Below are 16,807 nucleotides of genomic sequence, written 5' to 3' on the forward strand. Positions count from 1 at the left end.
AATTTTCATTGATACCCAAGCCATTATTTCATAGACAGTATCAAACTATAAGCAATGAAGAACTGTATTTGTTATTTACAATGTATCCTGGTTACTATTCTTCATTTCCGGCTGCGTGTTTTTTCATCATTTTAAACTGTATATATTTGTAATAAAATCACTATTTTTGCTCTATTTTTTTTGTAATATTTTCAAAATAAGTGTGTGTGCACCTTCTTCTAGGGGTAACTATTCTTTCAGAAAACCCTGTGGCGGGGGGGGGGGGGTTTGGGGGGAGGGTGGTCATATATTGTGTTATACCCAAGTTGGAATACAGTTTTACTATAGTTGAAAGCCTGTTGCAGTTGCTTTCAGATCCAATTTTATAAATATAAAAATGAACACAATTAAAACACTAAAATAAGGCACCTAATTTCACATTTTCATATTAATTACAAATGTTAAACGCGTTTGCCGTACAATTTATTATATCTTATCTATAACTGTTTCTCACCAATTTGCAGCTTTATTTCTTAGCTCTCCCATCTGTATGCCTCAACATTTATTGTTTAAACTTCACTTACTTACTACTTACACATTCTGTGCGACCCAACCTTTCTTTCTTCTCGTTATGCAACTATCCTTTTTTATTTGCTAATTTCTCTCTTACTTTTTCTTTTGTTACCTTTGTTAATCCTGGGTAGAACAGTAGAGTTGTTTGGCTAATAGATTTAAATATCCATTACAGTACAATTAAGTGATATGGAATTACTTTAACATACCTTTCCCTGTTGCTTGGCAGGTGTTGCCCAATAATAGTCTAATAATGAATAAACACAATGAAAAATCTGGCATACTTTTTGGTATAAAAATATTTATTTGAACGGTGCTGATACGAGTATGGTGCTATGGGTAGGAATATCAAACTCTAGCAAATGGACTTGAATGACAGGTAATGCTGGATCCAGTTCGATACACGGCATTGGTGTTTGAACCATCTCCTATACTGTATGATTCAAAAGCTCTTCTATGCCAAATTTCCAAACTACAACCAATATGGCTCTTCTGATGGTTTTATAAAGCATTATGTAATTAATATAGACAAATTTAATGTATATCACAGTTACTCAGATATCGTTGTTTGAATGTTGCTGTTCCCCAATGCTATTGTATTACTAAAAATACCTTTAAAATTTATTTTCATGTACATCCTTAAAGATAAAAGTTCATTGTGAATTCATCTCCTACCAATATTATATTAGTGGCTCCGAAATCTATAGTCAGAATAACATATGTTGAGGAAATCAAAGAAGGTGGAAAAAAAACTCTGTGTGGCCAGCACAAGACAGACTGAAAAAACAATGCAGCAGTTTCCCAAGTGAGATACCAAGTAGGACTCTACTCACACTTAGGGCTGTCTCTTCCATTTATTGGAGAGCAGTGCTGAATACACTCAGGTCCCATACAGACTTTTTATCTGTACTACTCTCTAATAAATGCAAGAGACTACACTAAGAAATCTGTGAGTAAGAGTCCTACTCAGTACTGTATCTCACTTGGGAAACTCTGCTGCATTGTGTTTTTCAGTCACAAATCTATAGGACTGTACTCAAACATGGAGAAGTCGAGTCTGTAAATGTCTACAAGACGTCCAAGTAGCTCTAGCGTAGTGGTCAGGTTTCTGAAGTACTCGCTGGTTGTGTTTTCATTGGTCCTAGATTCATTGGAATAATGCCTAATACTGGGGTATGTCAGGGCCTTTGGGGCTGCAATAGTTTTCAGAACATGATCGGCATCCTGTTTCATGGTTTCAAACTTGCCCAAAATGTCATACTTAATGTTGCATGGATGACAAAGCTGAAACATGGGCATCCAATGAATATCCCTGTCCTGTGGGTTTTCTTGAAGGATATAGCGAATAAACTCTTCAAAAGTAACATTCTCTTTAAAATCTTGGGTTTTTCTGACTTTTGACTTGATAATATTTGCAAATGTTATACTATAATAAGGTTCAGAGTGAAGGAGCTTATCTCTATATGCGGAAACAAGTCTCTGCAAAGGATCACGGGTAAACATCACTTTCGTGTAATTATTTAGCATGTCTCTTTGCCTTTTAGGAGGGTAGTCACTTAATCTCTTCAATAACGTTGTAGTGTGTACATCGTCATGCTTCAAGACATTTGCTTCAATGCCAAGATTCATTTGCAGGAGAAGAATTATCCTTTTCCAGTTGGAGCAACCAACCTTTGGCACTTCACAGAATATAAATTTATGGTTATGCTCTACAAACAAACGATGAGCAACAAAGTTACTAATCTGACCTCCCGAGTTGTTGAGGTTGTTTTTCAAGCAGACAGATTTCAATATATTTTTCCGATGATTTTGCACAGTGGAGATTTTTATGGGAACTGCAAAAAAACCCATAATATTTCTGATTAGATTTTTTTGTAACTTAAGTTTTATTAGTATTGATTAGTATTGTATAATACAAACATGTGGCTAAACCAAAATATACAGGAACGTGTTAAAAACACAAATCTGGCATACTGTAGGTTGACTCTATTTGTCCATCCAAGTAGAGGCAACCAGAAGCGGATGTTTGATGCACTTGTGTAAAATAAACTTTCATTGGGTGCCATATATACACCAAGCTCCAAAACTGTATTATTATTGTGATGGAGTCACTGTCCTTATGGACTAGAGAGCTATCGGAGTGGATAGGTTCCAGTGTACAGGTGGTTAAATTCCTCTATGGGAGCTTGCTGCAAATGGTACTAATTAAGACAACTCTCCTAAGTGAAGGTTTAAAAAGGCAGGAAGTACCCTGCACAAGAGACACTGCTTTTCCCCAGCAAGGGGGAGATTGATTTTCTCCAAGCCAGGAAGGACCCTGGCTGTTCTGGTTCCCCAGCCCTGAAGGAAGCATGGCTTCTGGGACCCCTACCCAGGATAAAGATTTCCACGGGCTAGATACAGCCTGCTCCCCGGAACCGGCATTCCTGTTTGTGCTACACAGAGACCCTGGGATAGGAATCCCCTACAATACAGATAAGCAATCCATAAGACTCTGCAATATTAAAAGACTGTTTAGTTGCATAGGATAGTATATGTTTGGGGCTGGGAACCAGTTTAGCTAGCCAACGCCATTACAAAGGGCAACAGCAAAGTTTAGTTAGTTTCCTTATAGGGACTAGGTTTTTATTGTATGATTTTGTTTTATTAAAGGCACAGTGTACTCATGGTTTAAGTGGCTTGTGAAAAAATAAACCTCTGAAGGTTGAGGGCTGAGTGCCTCGTGTGTGTACACATGTGCCTGTCCTTTTCTACAAATTAAACCCTAGAAGACGGTTTCGTGAAGAGCCTGGGCAAACTGCAGTGCTACACAAAGGGATCTGTTTGTCATATTATACATTAATAATAAGGGTAGACATCAATGTATCATGTACCTTTCTCTACATTTTCATTTTGTCAGTTGAGGTGAATGTGGCAAATACCCTTCCATCCCACTCTGGATCCTGTTCTAAGTCACTGCTACAGCAATATACTTTCCTCAATTTTGTCCTGACTGTGTGAGCGATTGCGAATGGGTATAGGCATTGTTAAGTAGGAGTTACATGACACACATAATGACCCCTATTTACTTAGTGCTGCTATGTTATAAGACACCCTCATGGACGTAAAGTTTATTTTGGCGCAGGAATGTGTGTTTTGGATTAGCACTGCTTAGTAAATGTTGTCCATTTGTTTTCTGTCAATAATATTTGTCAGACCTGAGCTGGGATAAACTAAAATATGCATAAAATGTGAGAATTTGGATTAAGAATAATAGTCTCTTTGTTTGCTGCCTGCCCATATTCGGATTCCTGGCATTTCTGTCTTTTGCCTGTATTGATCCTGGCTTGTATCATTAGCTAAATCACCATGTTTTTTCCCAGAAAGCTCAATTCTGTTCCTGTGCTGACAGCATTCAGTGTATCCAGACCTAGTAGGTTCTTGACTCATTCCTGTCTTCAGCCTGACCACACCATGTCTATTTACATTTACAAGCCAGAGAGTTTTCCTCGGTGGAAATGAAAGAGAGAGGCAGGAGGAAGTCAACTCAGAGGACATGATAAAAAATAATAATATTGGAGGTTGGGACTTGCCTGATCTGGGGTTGCCTAGGCATGTTATCTGTAGACAAGTTCATCATGCTTTGGCCAAAATATGTAACTAAAACTCCAATATAAATTAAACATTATAAATAATTAAAGATTTGTAGGCTTTTATGAAGCATGATATATTCAATAATAAAGGGATAATAATGATATAATATGTTGTTTTTTTGTTTTGTTTTTAGAGATTTTGGATGTGTGTTGATCTTGTTTGTTTTGTTTTTTGCACACCTCAACAGCCCTCCAGTACATTTTTGAAAAAAGATTGCAAGTTTTTTTTGCACTGGGTGTGCTTACCATAACACATTGAACTTTATCACTCCTTTATTTAAAAAAAATGCCAAAAAGTAAATTTTTTAATGTTTACCTGTGTCCCAAGGATGTTGTATCCAATGGAAGTTACATGTAAGAATAAACAGTGTGCCGGACAGCAACAGATACATGTATAGCTTGCTGGGTAGTCTCCGCATATTGGTTGTTCCAATGTGGCAATGATGGAAATGGTCTCTAACCATATACTCTCAGCCCCTGTGAATTAGAGATGCATTATGTGATAAAGTCCACATATCTAATCATCTTTTTGATTGGCTCTTGTAATTAGGTTCTCGGCTTAGAAAAAAGGGTAACTGGTTCAGAACTAGTGCCTAGAGCACCCCCCCCCCCCAACACATTACCTACAGGAAACCAATATAGCATACTGTATGATGAAACCCCTACATTATAGCAGCATATTCCTCGAAGACCCTGTAATTCCTTAAGTAATTACTGTCAAATTATGTTTTATTTTACTGTTAAATAACATGTTTGTAGTGTGATTGGTGATGACTACAAAACAATGTGTATGTGATACACGTGGATTTCATCATTTCAACGTCTTGGCCTCTTAAAGGATCTAATATTAGTCGCTGGAAACGTATTTTGTTTTTCTGTTTTATTCCTATATATTTTATAAACTGGCTGAATCTATGTATGTTTTTGTAATCTTTTTTCCTGTAATAAGCACTTTACACCTTTTGTACTATTAAATGTAAATGTAGTAAGTACTGTATTTAAGCCCTAATTGGACCTGTTTCCTCTTGAAGAGATTGACCAAATTTGGCTAAATTGGGTTTTTGTTTTAATGACATATTTTCCTAGTATAAGGGGGACCAAGGACATCTAAGGTGTAAATCCTTAAAGTAATCCTGGTGGTGTAAGCATAATTGGAGTGTAGTGTGATGGTTTTGGGGTGAGAGTGCGCATTTTTGGTGTCCTGCGGGATGGGGAGTGTGATAAATGGATTGCTGTTGTTAACCCCTTTCTTACACACACACACACACACACACACACACACACACACACACACACACACACACACACACACACACACACACACACACACACACACACACACACGGGTAAGTGTGTATGTGACAAATTGGGTCTGTAAGTGCATTGTGGTATACAGTACTGTATATAAAGGTGAAAAAGGTAACAGTTAATGATTCAATACTAGAACATGGAAAGCAGGTTATGGAAACCAATTATGCAGCACAGGCTTCCATAGATAAGACTATAAGAGGTGGATTATCAGATTTCCGTTATTGACTTAACGAGACATTAATTGAAGTTAACATCTCGTTAAGTGCTAACTTGGATCTTTAAAGCTCCCTAACAAGGTGTTAAGTGCCATCGTAAAGCTAAGACAGTCTGCTTTTAACTTTAATGAATGATAGTGCTAATGGTATGCAAAAGAGGTGTGGACACCTCAACACATATCCCCAGCAGTCCATTAAACTTAACGCCGGACTTAACGCTATGTTAACTTAAGTCGTCATGGTTATACCCGGCGTTAGGTGCTAGAAGCAGAATGCTGGGTAGAAGAAAATGATTTGGCCCAATCCTGGCTTATAAAGTGGGCCACTTTGGCTTCCTATATTTTGCCTTATTAATATAGGAAGCCAAAGTGAATACTCTGGGCTAGGCCAAACATTTTAATCAAGACGTGTCTATTAACCCTTTGGAAACCACAGCGACCATGAAGGCATGCATAATGGCTTCGAAGGTGCTAATAAAAAAATGTTTTATTGGGAAGGTAAATGCCAGGTATATATTGCATTGCATTCCTTAGCCTACAGTATGGCTAACATGACCTGGCGTTCCAGCCAGCTAGTCTCGGGGTGTCAGCCCTACGTTAGCGGGCTAACGCCATGTTATGCAAATGAGAGGCCTAACTTAAGTTAGTTTTGCATGAAATTAGCTTTGTGGATACCTGTTAAACTGCGGAAAACTAATGGATGTTACCTATTTAGGTAACATCATGTAAGTAGCCTATATTTAACAAAGCTCTGTGTACCTATACAGTATGTCCTTCTGCTCTATCAATCTATCACACATCCCATTCCTGGGGGGAGGTTTTCAAGCTCTAGAAATACGTGACTTGCAGTCATTCAAATATGTCTTACTACACCTGTTAACCTCCATGTCACCTTTCAGAAACTTTTGTCTTGTCCCCCTCAATTATAGTTGTCCGCTTTGGACCAAACAGACAGAAAAGGCTATGTGCTTAACCCCATTGGAATGTGTTACTGGTCCCTCTGGCATCATTGGGGGTTAATGAGAGCTTTCTCTTTTTTATTTCTCTTGTGGGAGAAAAAACACTGGCAACTAAAATTATATCTTGGTAACAAAGAGGGAGGGCCCAGAGCTAAAGGTGGCATTGTCTGGCTCCAGAGGATCGCCTGGTTCAAATTCTGTAAAAGAAAACATATGTAAAATAGGCAGGGTTGCTATATTGTCATTTCTGATTTAGCACTGTACTCTTATTTGATAGATAACACAAGATAAGATGCCATCTGACAGACAGTTAAGGAAGTAACAATAAAAATCTGACTTCCTTCAGACAACAGCCAATAACTCCTGCCATAAAAAAAATATGCAATTCCAGGAACTTAATAACATAGTTTTATTTGAATACTCTTAACACGCCGTTTGCAGTTGCACATAGAAAAACAGCAGGCTATGATGGCTATGAAACTTGCATTATTCACAAAAGAACTTGCGTTTTTTTACACAAAAGTAGGAACACTTTAAATGCTAAAGAAAAAAGTTACAGAGGTCACAGGAGTCTCCTATAAATTGCACTCAAGGTAAGGAAATTGGTACCAGACTCGTGTGAAAGATCAAGACATATGAAATATAAGTATAGATGAAACTAAGCCCTAAAAAGTGTCACGTTGTCATAAAGCCCTCCGATAAGGGGGGCAATGTCGTCATATTACAGAAAGAAGCATATGTTAAAGAGGGACTACGTCTCCTTTTAGATACTAAATGTTACAAAATTCTTGCTTGTGATCCGAAACAAGAATTCCAAAATGAACTTATACAGATCTTGAACAATGGACTTGAGAACAAGGTGATATCCAAAAATGAATATAATTTTATGTATATCAAACATCCGACTCTGGCCACATTTTACAACCTGCCCAAGGTGCATAAAAATAAAGATCCACCGCCAGGCAGGCCAATAGTGTCTGGCATTAATAACATAACATCGAATGCTGTGTCTATTTGGATCAATTTCTTAGAACGTTTGTAAGCTCACTTCCTTCACATTTGAAGGACACTAAGGATGTCCTTTTAAGACTTGATGGGGTATGTGTGGAGCAACACACATTACTAGTCACGATTGACGTTGAAGGCTTATATACGAGCATTTTACACCAGGTGGGCCTTCAAGCGGTCTCACACTTGTTACGAGCTCGTGATACCCATTCAGAAACCCATAATACATTAGTTATCCAACTTTTGGATTTTGTACTCACTAAGAATTTCTTTATCTTTAATAACCAAACATACCATCAGCTACAAGGTACGGCCATGGGCACCACTTGCGCTCTCACCTATGCCAATTTATATCTGGGCTGGTGGGAGGAAGCAGTGTTGTTCATGGAGAACAATGAGATGTTTACGGATATGATTCTTCTTTGGGTATGATACATAGATGACGTCTTGCTATTATGGAATGGGACAGTCAACCAGCTAAAAGACTTCATTGATAAGCTTAACATCAATGATATCAACCTGACAGTACGTACAATTGTGATCATAAACACACGGATTTCCTTGATTTAACAACAACTAAAAGGGATGACGGGAGACTGGAAAGCACGATATTTCGTAAACCGACTTCGACGAACAGTTTACTTATGGCCACAAGCCATCACCCACCACATATGATCACAAATATAGCTATGGGCCAGTTTTTACGCTTGCGACATAACTGTTCAAGCATCAATGAATTCAAGCTACAATCGGCTGACATGACTAATCGTTTCCTGGTACGGGGACACAGTAGAGGGACAGTCAAAAGAGCCTATCAAAAAGCACTTCATACACATAGACCCCACCTCCTCTTACATAAGCAAGAGACTGGTAGCCCTACAGAGAATACCATTAGATTCATCAGCACTTTCAATGAACAATGGGGACTTATACGTCAGAGCCTTCAAAAACATTGGCACATCCTAACCCAAGATAGTGACCTATCACAGGTCCTGAAGTCCTCACCTAATATGGTGAGTAGACGTTCACGTAATCTTAGGGACCGTCTGGTTCAGAGTCATTTCATGGGGAAGAGAGAGCGGACATGGCTGGGTCCAAAACCTATAGCAAAGAAAAAGTACCCGGGCGCTCCCTCTGGATATAGTGCAATGAGAAAATAAATATATAATAAAACGTAACGACCTTATATAGTGACTAAGGTTCATTGCTGCTTCCGAGGTCTCTTCCTATGACTCAGAACTAGTTCTGCAGGGTGGCTCTGGTGACAGACACAATCAACCTTTTAACGACTCTCCCGGAGCCTTGCGTATTGATATAAAGGACATTTCTAAACAAGACATTTATTTCAAAGGCCCTTTCTAATTGGTGCCTTATTGGAATTTATTTGAAGTTTTTTATTGGACATTTTGCTTGACTTTTTTTGGGGGCTAGCAGGCTCTTCAAGATTTTCTAACAGCGCTGGATTCCTAAGCAGGAGCTTCAAAGATACCTATTCACGGTGTGAGCTCACACGTGGCCGTGTGAGTATCTTTGTTTTAGCTTTGTTTATAATTTCTCTCCCTTTCCCCATCAATTGACTTATTGTGTGGAGGATTAAAGTTCCGTTTGCGAACTCTCACGTAGGAGGAGGATAAAGATACCCCCCCCTAGGACCGCACTCACACTTGCCCGTGTGAGTGCTTGCAGGATTTGCTGCATATATTGTTTATAACAACCTGAACAGTACCTGTTATATCTTTGTACTATTTGTACTTCAATTTTATTTATTTCTTGCTCCGAGGGTGACATCTTACGATTGAACCTCACTGAGAGATTGAAGGGACGTGCGTTTGGACGAAAGCAGAAGAACAACTATAGAACGGAAAAGAAAGAAAGAAGAAAGAAGAAGGAAGGAGAAGAGAAAAGAGACACTTACGCGATAGTGCTTACACAAGGCTGTGTAAGTGTTTATGATATTATTATATTCTATACACCACCACCCCTGCACCTATTAATCTAGGAGCATTCTTTGATCCATTCATTGAACATATACGTTTAATATTTCTCAAACCTGGGTCCAAAATCTATAGGGTTTTACACCTGTGGCCGATGTAAGGGATGTTCTTCTATGACAGTCACTAAGGAATTCTCTGGTACATGTGGAACGAGTCCCTTTCAAATCAAACGTTCATTAATTGCCTGACAACGGGTGTAATTTACCAGATCACCTGCGTATGTAAAAAACAATACATTGGTTAAACCCACAGACCCCTTAAAATTAGGATTCTTGAGCACCTGGGCTCAGTACGCAACCACCATGATACACCCGTTGCCAGACATGTGAATAACGAACACGGGGGAAATACTCTTGTTCTGAGTTTTGTGGGCATAGAACATGTACCATGGGGCCCCAGATGAGGGGATTGGGACCGCAAACTGTTACAGAGGGAATGTAGATGGATCCATACCCTAGGGACACTTGCACCTTTTGGTATGAACGAGGGTTTCATCTATACCCCGTTCATCTAATGGATGCACTACTAGCTTTTCATTTTTTCACCTGTATATATGGTGAACATCACTAGTAAAATGACCACCAGTTCCCATACAGTGATATTCATATACATATATGTATTGTTTTTTAGGTGTGTGTTCAGTTTATTTAGTTATTTTGATTTATTTATTATTATTTTATTATTTCATCCTTTCATTTTTATGTGTGTGTTTGCCTTTTAATGTTTCTGTCACAGACCCAAGATCTTTATTGGGCTCATGTCTTTTATCATGTTTCATGTTCCAACTTTATTGTTTATGTTTTACTGCATATTGATATGGTAGCACACACAACATTAAGTACCTTAACTTCTACACTTATGTATTTCAATTAGTCCTAGATGTGCACGCAGGCTGCGAGACTAACACATAGCAGCAGCATGCACATTGATTGGACACTCCGGTCCAGCCTCTCTGTCAGCCATACGTATAAAACAGGCATAGACATCCACAAGATTAGCTCCTCCTCCCCTGATGAAGTGTGAAGTGTCACACGAAACGCGCGTTGGGGCGTGACGTCACTAGTGGGTGTCCGTGAGCGAGATCAATCGTGGAGCAGAGCTATCCCTGCTGGATACTATTGTAGCCAATCGAGCACTAGGAGCAACAAAGAGCACGGTTGTATACTTTGCAATTATTTACTGTGGTTACTTAGAAGCCTATGCGATACATACCAGATTTGGTGACCTATATTGCATATATACACAACGTTTACTGCTCATATTTGATCTGTCATATTGTGCTCTATTTTGACTCCACCAACAGGGATATTTAGCGATCCTGTAGCTACATTAGGGATCTCACTTACCTATTCAGATGTGATTATTACTATCACCCAGTGTTTGTTCCCTTACTTTTTGTTGCTACCCTCTCCCACCCGCTCACCTTACAGGGGTATTTTAATACACATCGTCTCTTTATTTTGTATTTTGTTATTTTATCAGCACATCACTTGTTTTTCGGCGTAATTATTCAAATATTAAAAGGTTTATTGTTTTTTATTTGTGGATGTCACTATTATATATTTTTTGGCTATATGACATCTGTTTGTGGATTTACTCTATACATTAGTCTTTCAGTGGATATTGGTATCCCCAAGTACGTTATTTATTACACCTGGGACCTATTTGGTTCATACTGTGGATACTTATATCTTTTTATGTATTTACCACACTTGTGTGTTATGTGATCAGGACATATACGTTCGTCTATTTAGCCGGAGTGATACCTTTTATCCTACATAGGATACATCTCAATATGATATGAGCATTAGGACTAGCTAAATAGTTGTGTCTTCAACGTGACACTTTTTAGGGCTTAGTTTCATCTATACTTATATTTCATATGTCTTGATCTTTCACACGAGTCTGGTACCAATTTCCTTACCTTGACTGCAATTTATAGGAGACTCCTGTGACCTCTGTCACTTTTTTCTGTTGCTATATATTCATTTCTCCGTGCACCAGGTTTCTTCTTTGCTTCTTTTATTTTACCTGTTATTATGGTTTGAGCAGTGTCCAACTATCTTCTTTTCAACACTTTAAATGCTACAAGAGCAGGGGGTGACGAACCTTTTTTTCAGGCGTGCCAATCCATGGGCACAATTATTTTTGCCAGCCACTGTCCTCCTGCCCCCTAAATATTGACAAGAGAAGAACAAACTTAAAATCCTACTAATAATAAAAAAGAAGCATCTGAATTTAAAATGTCTCAATGTGATTTCGGAACTTTCATTTCAGTTTACCATTTCCCAATATAAGGATTGATAGCAGTAGCAGGCTGCCCACATGAGCATCTGTCATTACAGACCTGTATTGTACGAAATGTCTGCTCATAAAACAAACATGGGGAATAACGTCAATTCAATTTTAACTTCATTATTTAAATTGATTTGATTTATTTTATATTTAAAATATGTATTTATATTGTTAAATAAGTTATTAAAATTGTGTTAATTCTCAAAGTGTATGTTAATATTCATATATTCATAATTTTAAGGATTTGTTATTGTTCCTTTCCCTAATCGATTTTTAGGTGAATTTGTGTCCGTTTTGCTCCTTCCAGAGGCTAGCCCTTCCAAATGCCATTGCTGTATTACTAATACCATCTACTACTAACCACAGTGCTAGAGCTACTATTTCACGACCAATGGTTGATTGATTTTACTGTATACAACATGTTGTACTGTTTTAAATAAATACACAAATTAAATATTATGCTTTAAACACTTATAAAGAAAACACATAACTCAGTCAGGGATTTTTAGACATGTATCTTAGTTACTTAGATTAACAACACTGCAGAGCTACCTGAACAAGCTCCTCACCCCTACCACATGCAGCACCTATCACCTAAGATCAGACTCCTTCTCTTACCGTGCACCCCAAAACTGGAACAACCTACCAGAGACTCTCACATCCACCACCAGTCTAAGTTCTTTCAAATCTAAGGCTGTCTCACATTTTAATCTGGTCTGTAACTGTTTCATACGCCCATAATACAAATTATCTTTAACTGTGCATGCAATGTCTTGTATATAATGTATACCCTGCTCATTATGTAACTGTATTTGTAAACATGTATTATTTGTCTTAACTCTGTGCCCAGGACATACTTGAAAACGAGAGGTAACTCTCAATGTATTGCTTCCTGGTAAAATATTTTATAAATAAATAAATAACATATTTCATACAACAAACTGAGCTGCTCGTTCGTTTTCGTCATTCGCAGCACCCAAACTGGAAGGGGTAGGGGGAGGAAGTGTTCCAGAGATATGTGCTGGTGTACCCACTAAACAAGAATACTGGTATGGGGGACACAAAATGGCCACTGGGATCGGCCTCACAATATTGATAAATAGAAAGCAACCACATAATCGGCAGATGGTGTCATGACTTTGTATTGGTGACCATATTGATTTTTTTTTGTCCCAGTAAGAACAAGGCACTCCGTCAGGTAGATATTGGGATATTGGTGGGTGCAAATCCTATATAAATCAAATAGGCTATACGATACCGTTTGAGCGAATATCAGAGGCAGCACTCCAGAAAGTAGTCAAAAAAATTTGTATTTAGTGTGACATATAAACCAACGTTTCGGTCCTCCACACGGGACCTTTCTGATATTCGCTCAAACGGTATCGTATAGCCTATATATATTTTTTTTTTGTCCCAGTAACAAATCTGCATTATATATATATAATGCAGTTTTGTTACTGGGACAAAAAAATCAATATGGTCACCAATACAAAGTCATATATATATATTGTATATTTACCAGATTGGGGTCCAGCAAAAAAAGAGACAGCACACTGCATGTAGTCTTCGGACAAAAAAACTGTATTGAATCACAGGGCACTGCTACCAATGTTTCAGTCACCCAGAGGGACCTTCATCAGGTCAACACAACCCTACGCACGTTTCAACTTTACAGTCTTCCTCAGTGTGTGTGTATTTATTCTGTCCTGTTGGTGTGTGTGTGTGTGTATTTGTTCTGTCCTGTTAGTGTGTGTATTTGTTCTATCCTGTTGGTGTGTGTGTTCTGTCCTGTGTGTGTGTCTATTTGTTTTGTTCTGTTGGTGTGTGTGTGTGAATTTTTCCTGTCCAGTTGGTGTGTGTATTTGTTCTGCCCTGTTGGTGTGTGTTTGTTCTGACCTGTGTGTTTGTGCATTTGTTCTGTCCAGTGAGTGAGTGTGTGTGTGTGTGTATATATTTGTTCTGTCCTGTTGGTGTGTGTGTATTTGTTTTGTCCTGTTGATATGTGTGTGTGTGCGTATTTATTTGTTTTGTTCTGTTCTCTCCTGTGTGTGTGGACACAGTGCCCCAATTGTTTTTACTTTTCCTATGATAATAAAACTATTCTTTTAACTTATCAATGACTATGATTCATAATACGAGGGGTATTTTTGTTACTCCCTTACATATTTACTCCGTACAGAAGTTTCTCTTGTGCTAGTCACACTTACATTACCCCTATACCCGACAGTCCTGAGAGTGCATGCTACGGGCTATATTATATACTCTCTCTGTGGGGAGAGGTACTTTTCTTTGTGCTACATCTGTAATCTGCCAATTTTCCTATCTGCTGTAAAATCTCAGACCCAACAGTATTCAAATCTGGCTTTCTTTTAGAATAGCTTTATCTCTATCTCAAGCATTTTTTTAATGCCCGTACTGTATGAACCTCTACAACCACTGAGAGGCTATTCCAAAAAAACACCACTCGTTCCATCATGAAGTACTTCCCCGCAATCCCCCTGCGCCTCTTACCCCTCGGTTTCAGTGCATGACCAATTCTACCATTTCACTTTCTCTAATAGTTGCATAGTTACAAAGTTACATATTTAACTAGCCTGCTGTTTACAAGTACTCCTAAATCCTTTTCCATCAAGGATTCCCCTAATTTATCCCCCATTTAATTTGTATGTCGCCTGTTTATTCTTGTTTCCCAAATACGTAACCTTACATTTATCTGTATTAAACCTTATCTGCCATTTACCTGCCCAAGTTTCCAGTCTCTCCAATTCCTTCTGGAAAGAAATTACATCCTGCTTTGATTCTACTACGTTACACAATTTATTTAGTGTCATCAGCAATGATGGAGACTTTGCTCTCTATGCCAACCTCAAGGTCATTAATAAACAAGTTAAAAAGCAGGGGTCCCAGTACCGATCCCTGAGGTACTCCACTCACGACCTTAGCCCAACCTGAATATATATATATATATATATAAATTGAAAAAAATTATATATACTTTCCTCCTGTACTTTGTTGAAAGTACTAATCTGATTTAACTTAACTATTGTGTTATATAGATTTTATTGCTACTGTTAATGATATTATTTTTTATATTATGCCAACCATATACAGAGCACATTACATCATAAGCATACAGAGAATGTAAAAATATGCCCAAAGAAGCAATATGAACTGCTCTAAATACTACCTCTGAATAATAATAATAATAAGAAACATATATTGAGAGCTACTAGAAAACCATCTTAAACAATGCCAATAATACTAATTAAAAAACAATATAACCAAAATAATATAAATATATGTGTATATATATATTTATTGTATGCATATTCAATTGTATTTTTGTAAGCTAAAGGTTCCAGAGTATTAAGCTAAGTAAAATGCATTTACATTTAAACTACAATGAAGTAGTTCAGTTTTAAGTAATAAAATATGATATATAGTTTTTCTCACTCCTAATTTCTTTCGTACAATCACCATATAATGTTTATCAATTCCTTAAAAAAAGTAGATTTTAATTTTTTTTCCTAAGTATTCAGAAAATCTACATTTTCTTTCTTGCTGATCATTGCCTTGGATCTTTCTCTCCGTACTGTAACAGTTGATACTTTTCCCTACCTTAGACACCGTGTCCAGCTTTCCCCACTCTTCTAACTTTTTTCCATGCTATTCTTTTCGTTCTACTGCAAAATAGTGCCTGGCTCCACGCCACCTTTAGCCTTCAGCTCCAACTGGTTTTTATAATCACCACACCTATACTTTGTGTTCATGAGACATGATCATGGTTATATTTTTTCTACCAGGAGTTACAAAAAGCAAAAAGCCTTCCTTGTATTACCCTTTTATACTCATTCCAGTGGGAAGAGCCCAGATGCCTGAATGTTCAATTATCGGCCATTGCTTAATGCCAACATAATTAGGTCATTCAAACAATGAGTTTTTGCCAGAATGTTTCACAACTAATTAACTACATTTGTCATTCTGTTACATAGATTCAGTGGGTCTAACCAGAATGTATAAGGTTGCACCTGGGAGGTATTTAAAAAAAAAAACAATCATTTATTTTATTCACCTGCTGAACAGAAATAAATCCATGGAACCTATTACTTGTTAAATTAATTACCCTCTTTTCCAACCCTGCTTCGTACATCATCTGTTCATGAATGGGAGAATGGAGAACTTAGAAAAGCAATCTTTGCAATACAATGCAAGTGGTAAACTGCTTTGGGTTCCATATACAGAAAACCACCCCCTCCCCCACCCCCACGCCCCCAGAAATGCACATTGCAAACCAATGCTAGATTAGATCAATCAAAAAGATAGAGTGTGAAAAGAAACATCGGAATGGGACAGTAAAAAAATATGGTTATTGGCGGTGTCACGAAAGGCACGCCTGTGAGCTGGTGACTTATATATATGACAAGGGTTAATACACACAGCTATCTAGCTGATCCACTTCTCACCTCCGCAAGCTGCCTCAAATGAATAATATCTCCTCTTAACTGTCACAAATATATCTTAACTCGCTTCCACCACCACAGAGATATTACAATTCACTGGCAGAGTCTTTGGTCCATGTTTACTAAGCAAAATAAGTGATTAGCACACAAAAACTCTTGTAGTGAAATTTGTCTGAAAATGTAATTACTCTCTTCAAAAGCATTCTGTGGACTATCTCCCTGGTCACACCCTGTGGTATTCCTAGACCACCAGAGAATGTCTTTAAAGTTATATTGAAAAAAACCTTTCAATTGATTATTTCGACTGTCAGAGAGATTTGTGACTTCACAATTTCCTAAAATCAGGTTTCGACTCCAGACAACCTAATTTCTGCATAATAGA

General features: G+C 37.8%; 1 protein-coding gene across 5 annotated transcripts; it reads right to left on the bottom strand.

Moving 5' to 3' along the window:
• Positions 1-488: 488 nt before the first annotated feature.
• LOC142502747 (carbohydrate sulfotransferase 9-like) lies at positions 489-15,866 on the bottom strand. Of its 5 annotated transcripts, none has more exons than XM_075614163.1 (4): positions 15,584-15,866; positions 11,595-11,843; positions 4,501-4,661; positions 489-2,387 (listed from the first exon to the last, which is right to left on the bottom strand). In XM_075614163.1, the coding sequence occupies exons 3-4, from the start codon at positions 4,646-4,648 to the stop codon at positions 1,567-1,569; spliced, it is 969 nt and encodes a 322-aa protein (XP_075470278.1). In that variant the 5' UTR covers positions 4,649-4,661; positions 11,595-11,843; positions 15,584-15,866; the 3' UTR covers positions 489-1,566. The 5 variants fall into 5 exon arrangements, with proteins under 5 accessions (XP_075470278.1, XP_075470279.1, XP_075470276.1 ...); XM_075614164.1 differs by having other exon boundaries at positions 11,780-11,843; positions 15,584-15,865; XM_075614161.1 differs by having other exon boundaries at positions 11,702-11,843; positions 15,584-15,865.
• Positions 15,867-16,807: the final 941 nt, after the last annotated feature.

This window comes from Ascaphus truei, chromosome 9, assembly GCF_040206685.1.
Source record: "Ascaphus truei isolate aAscTru1 chromosome 9, aAscTru1.hap1, whole genome shotgun sequence".
Classification (NCBI taxonomy): domain Eukaryota; kingdom Metazoa; phylum Chordata; class Amphibia; order Anura; family Ascaphidae; genus Ascaphus; species Ascaphus truei.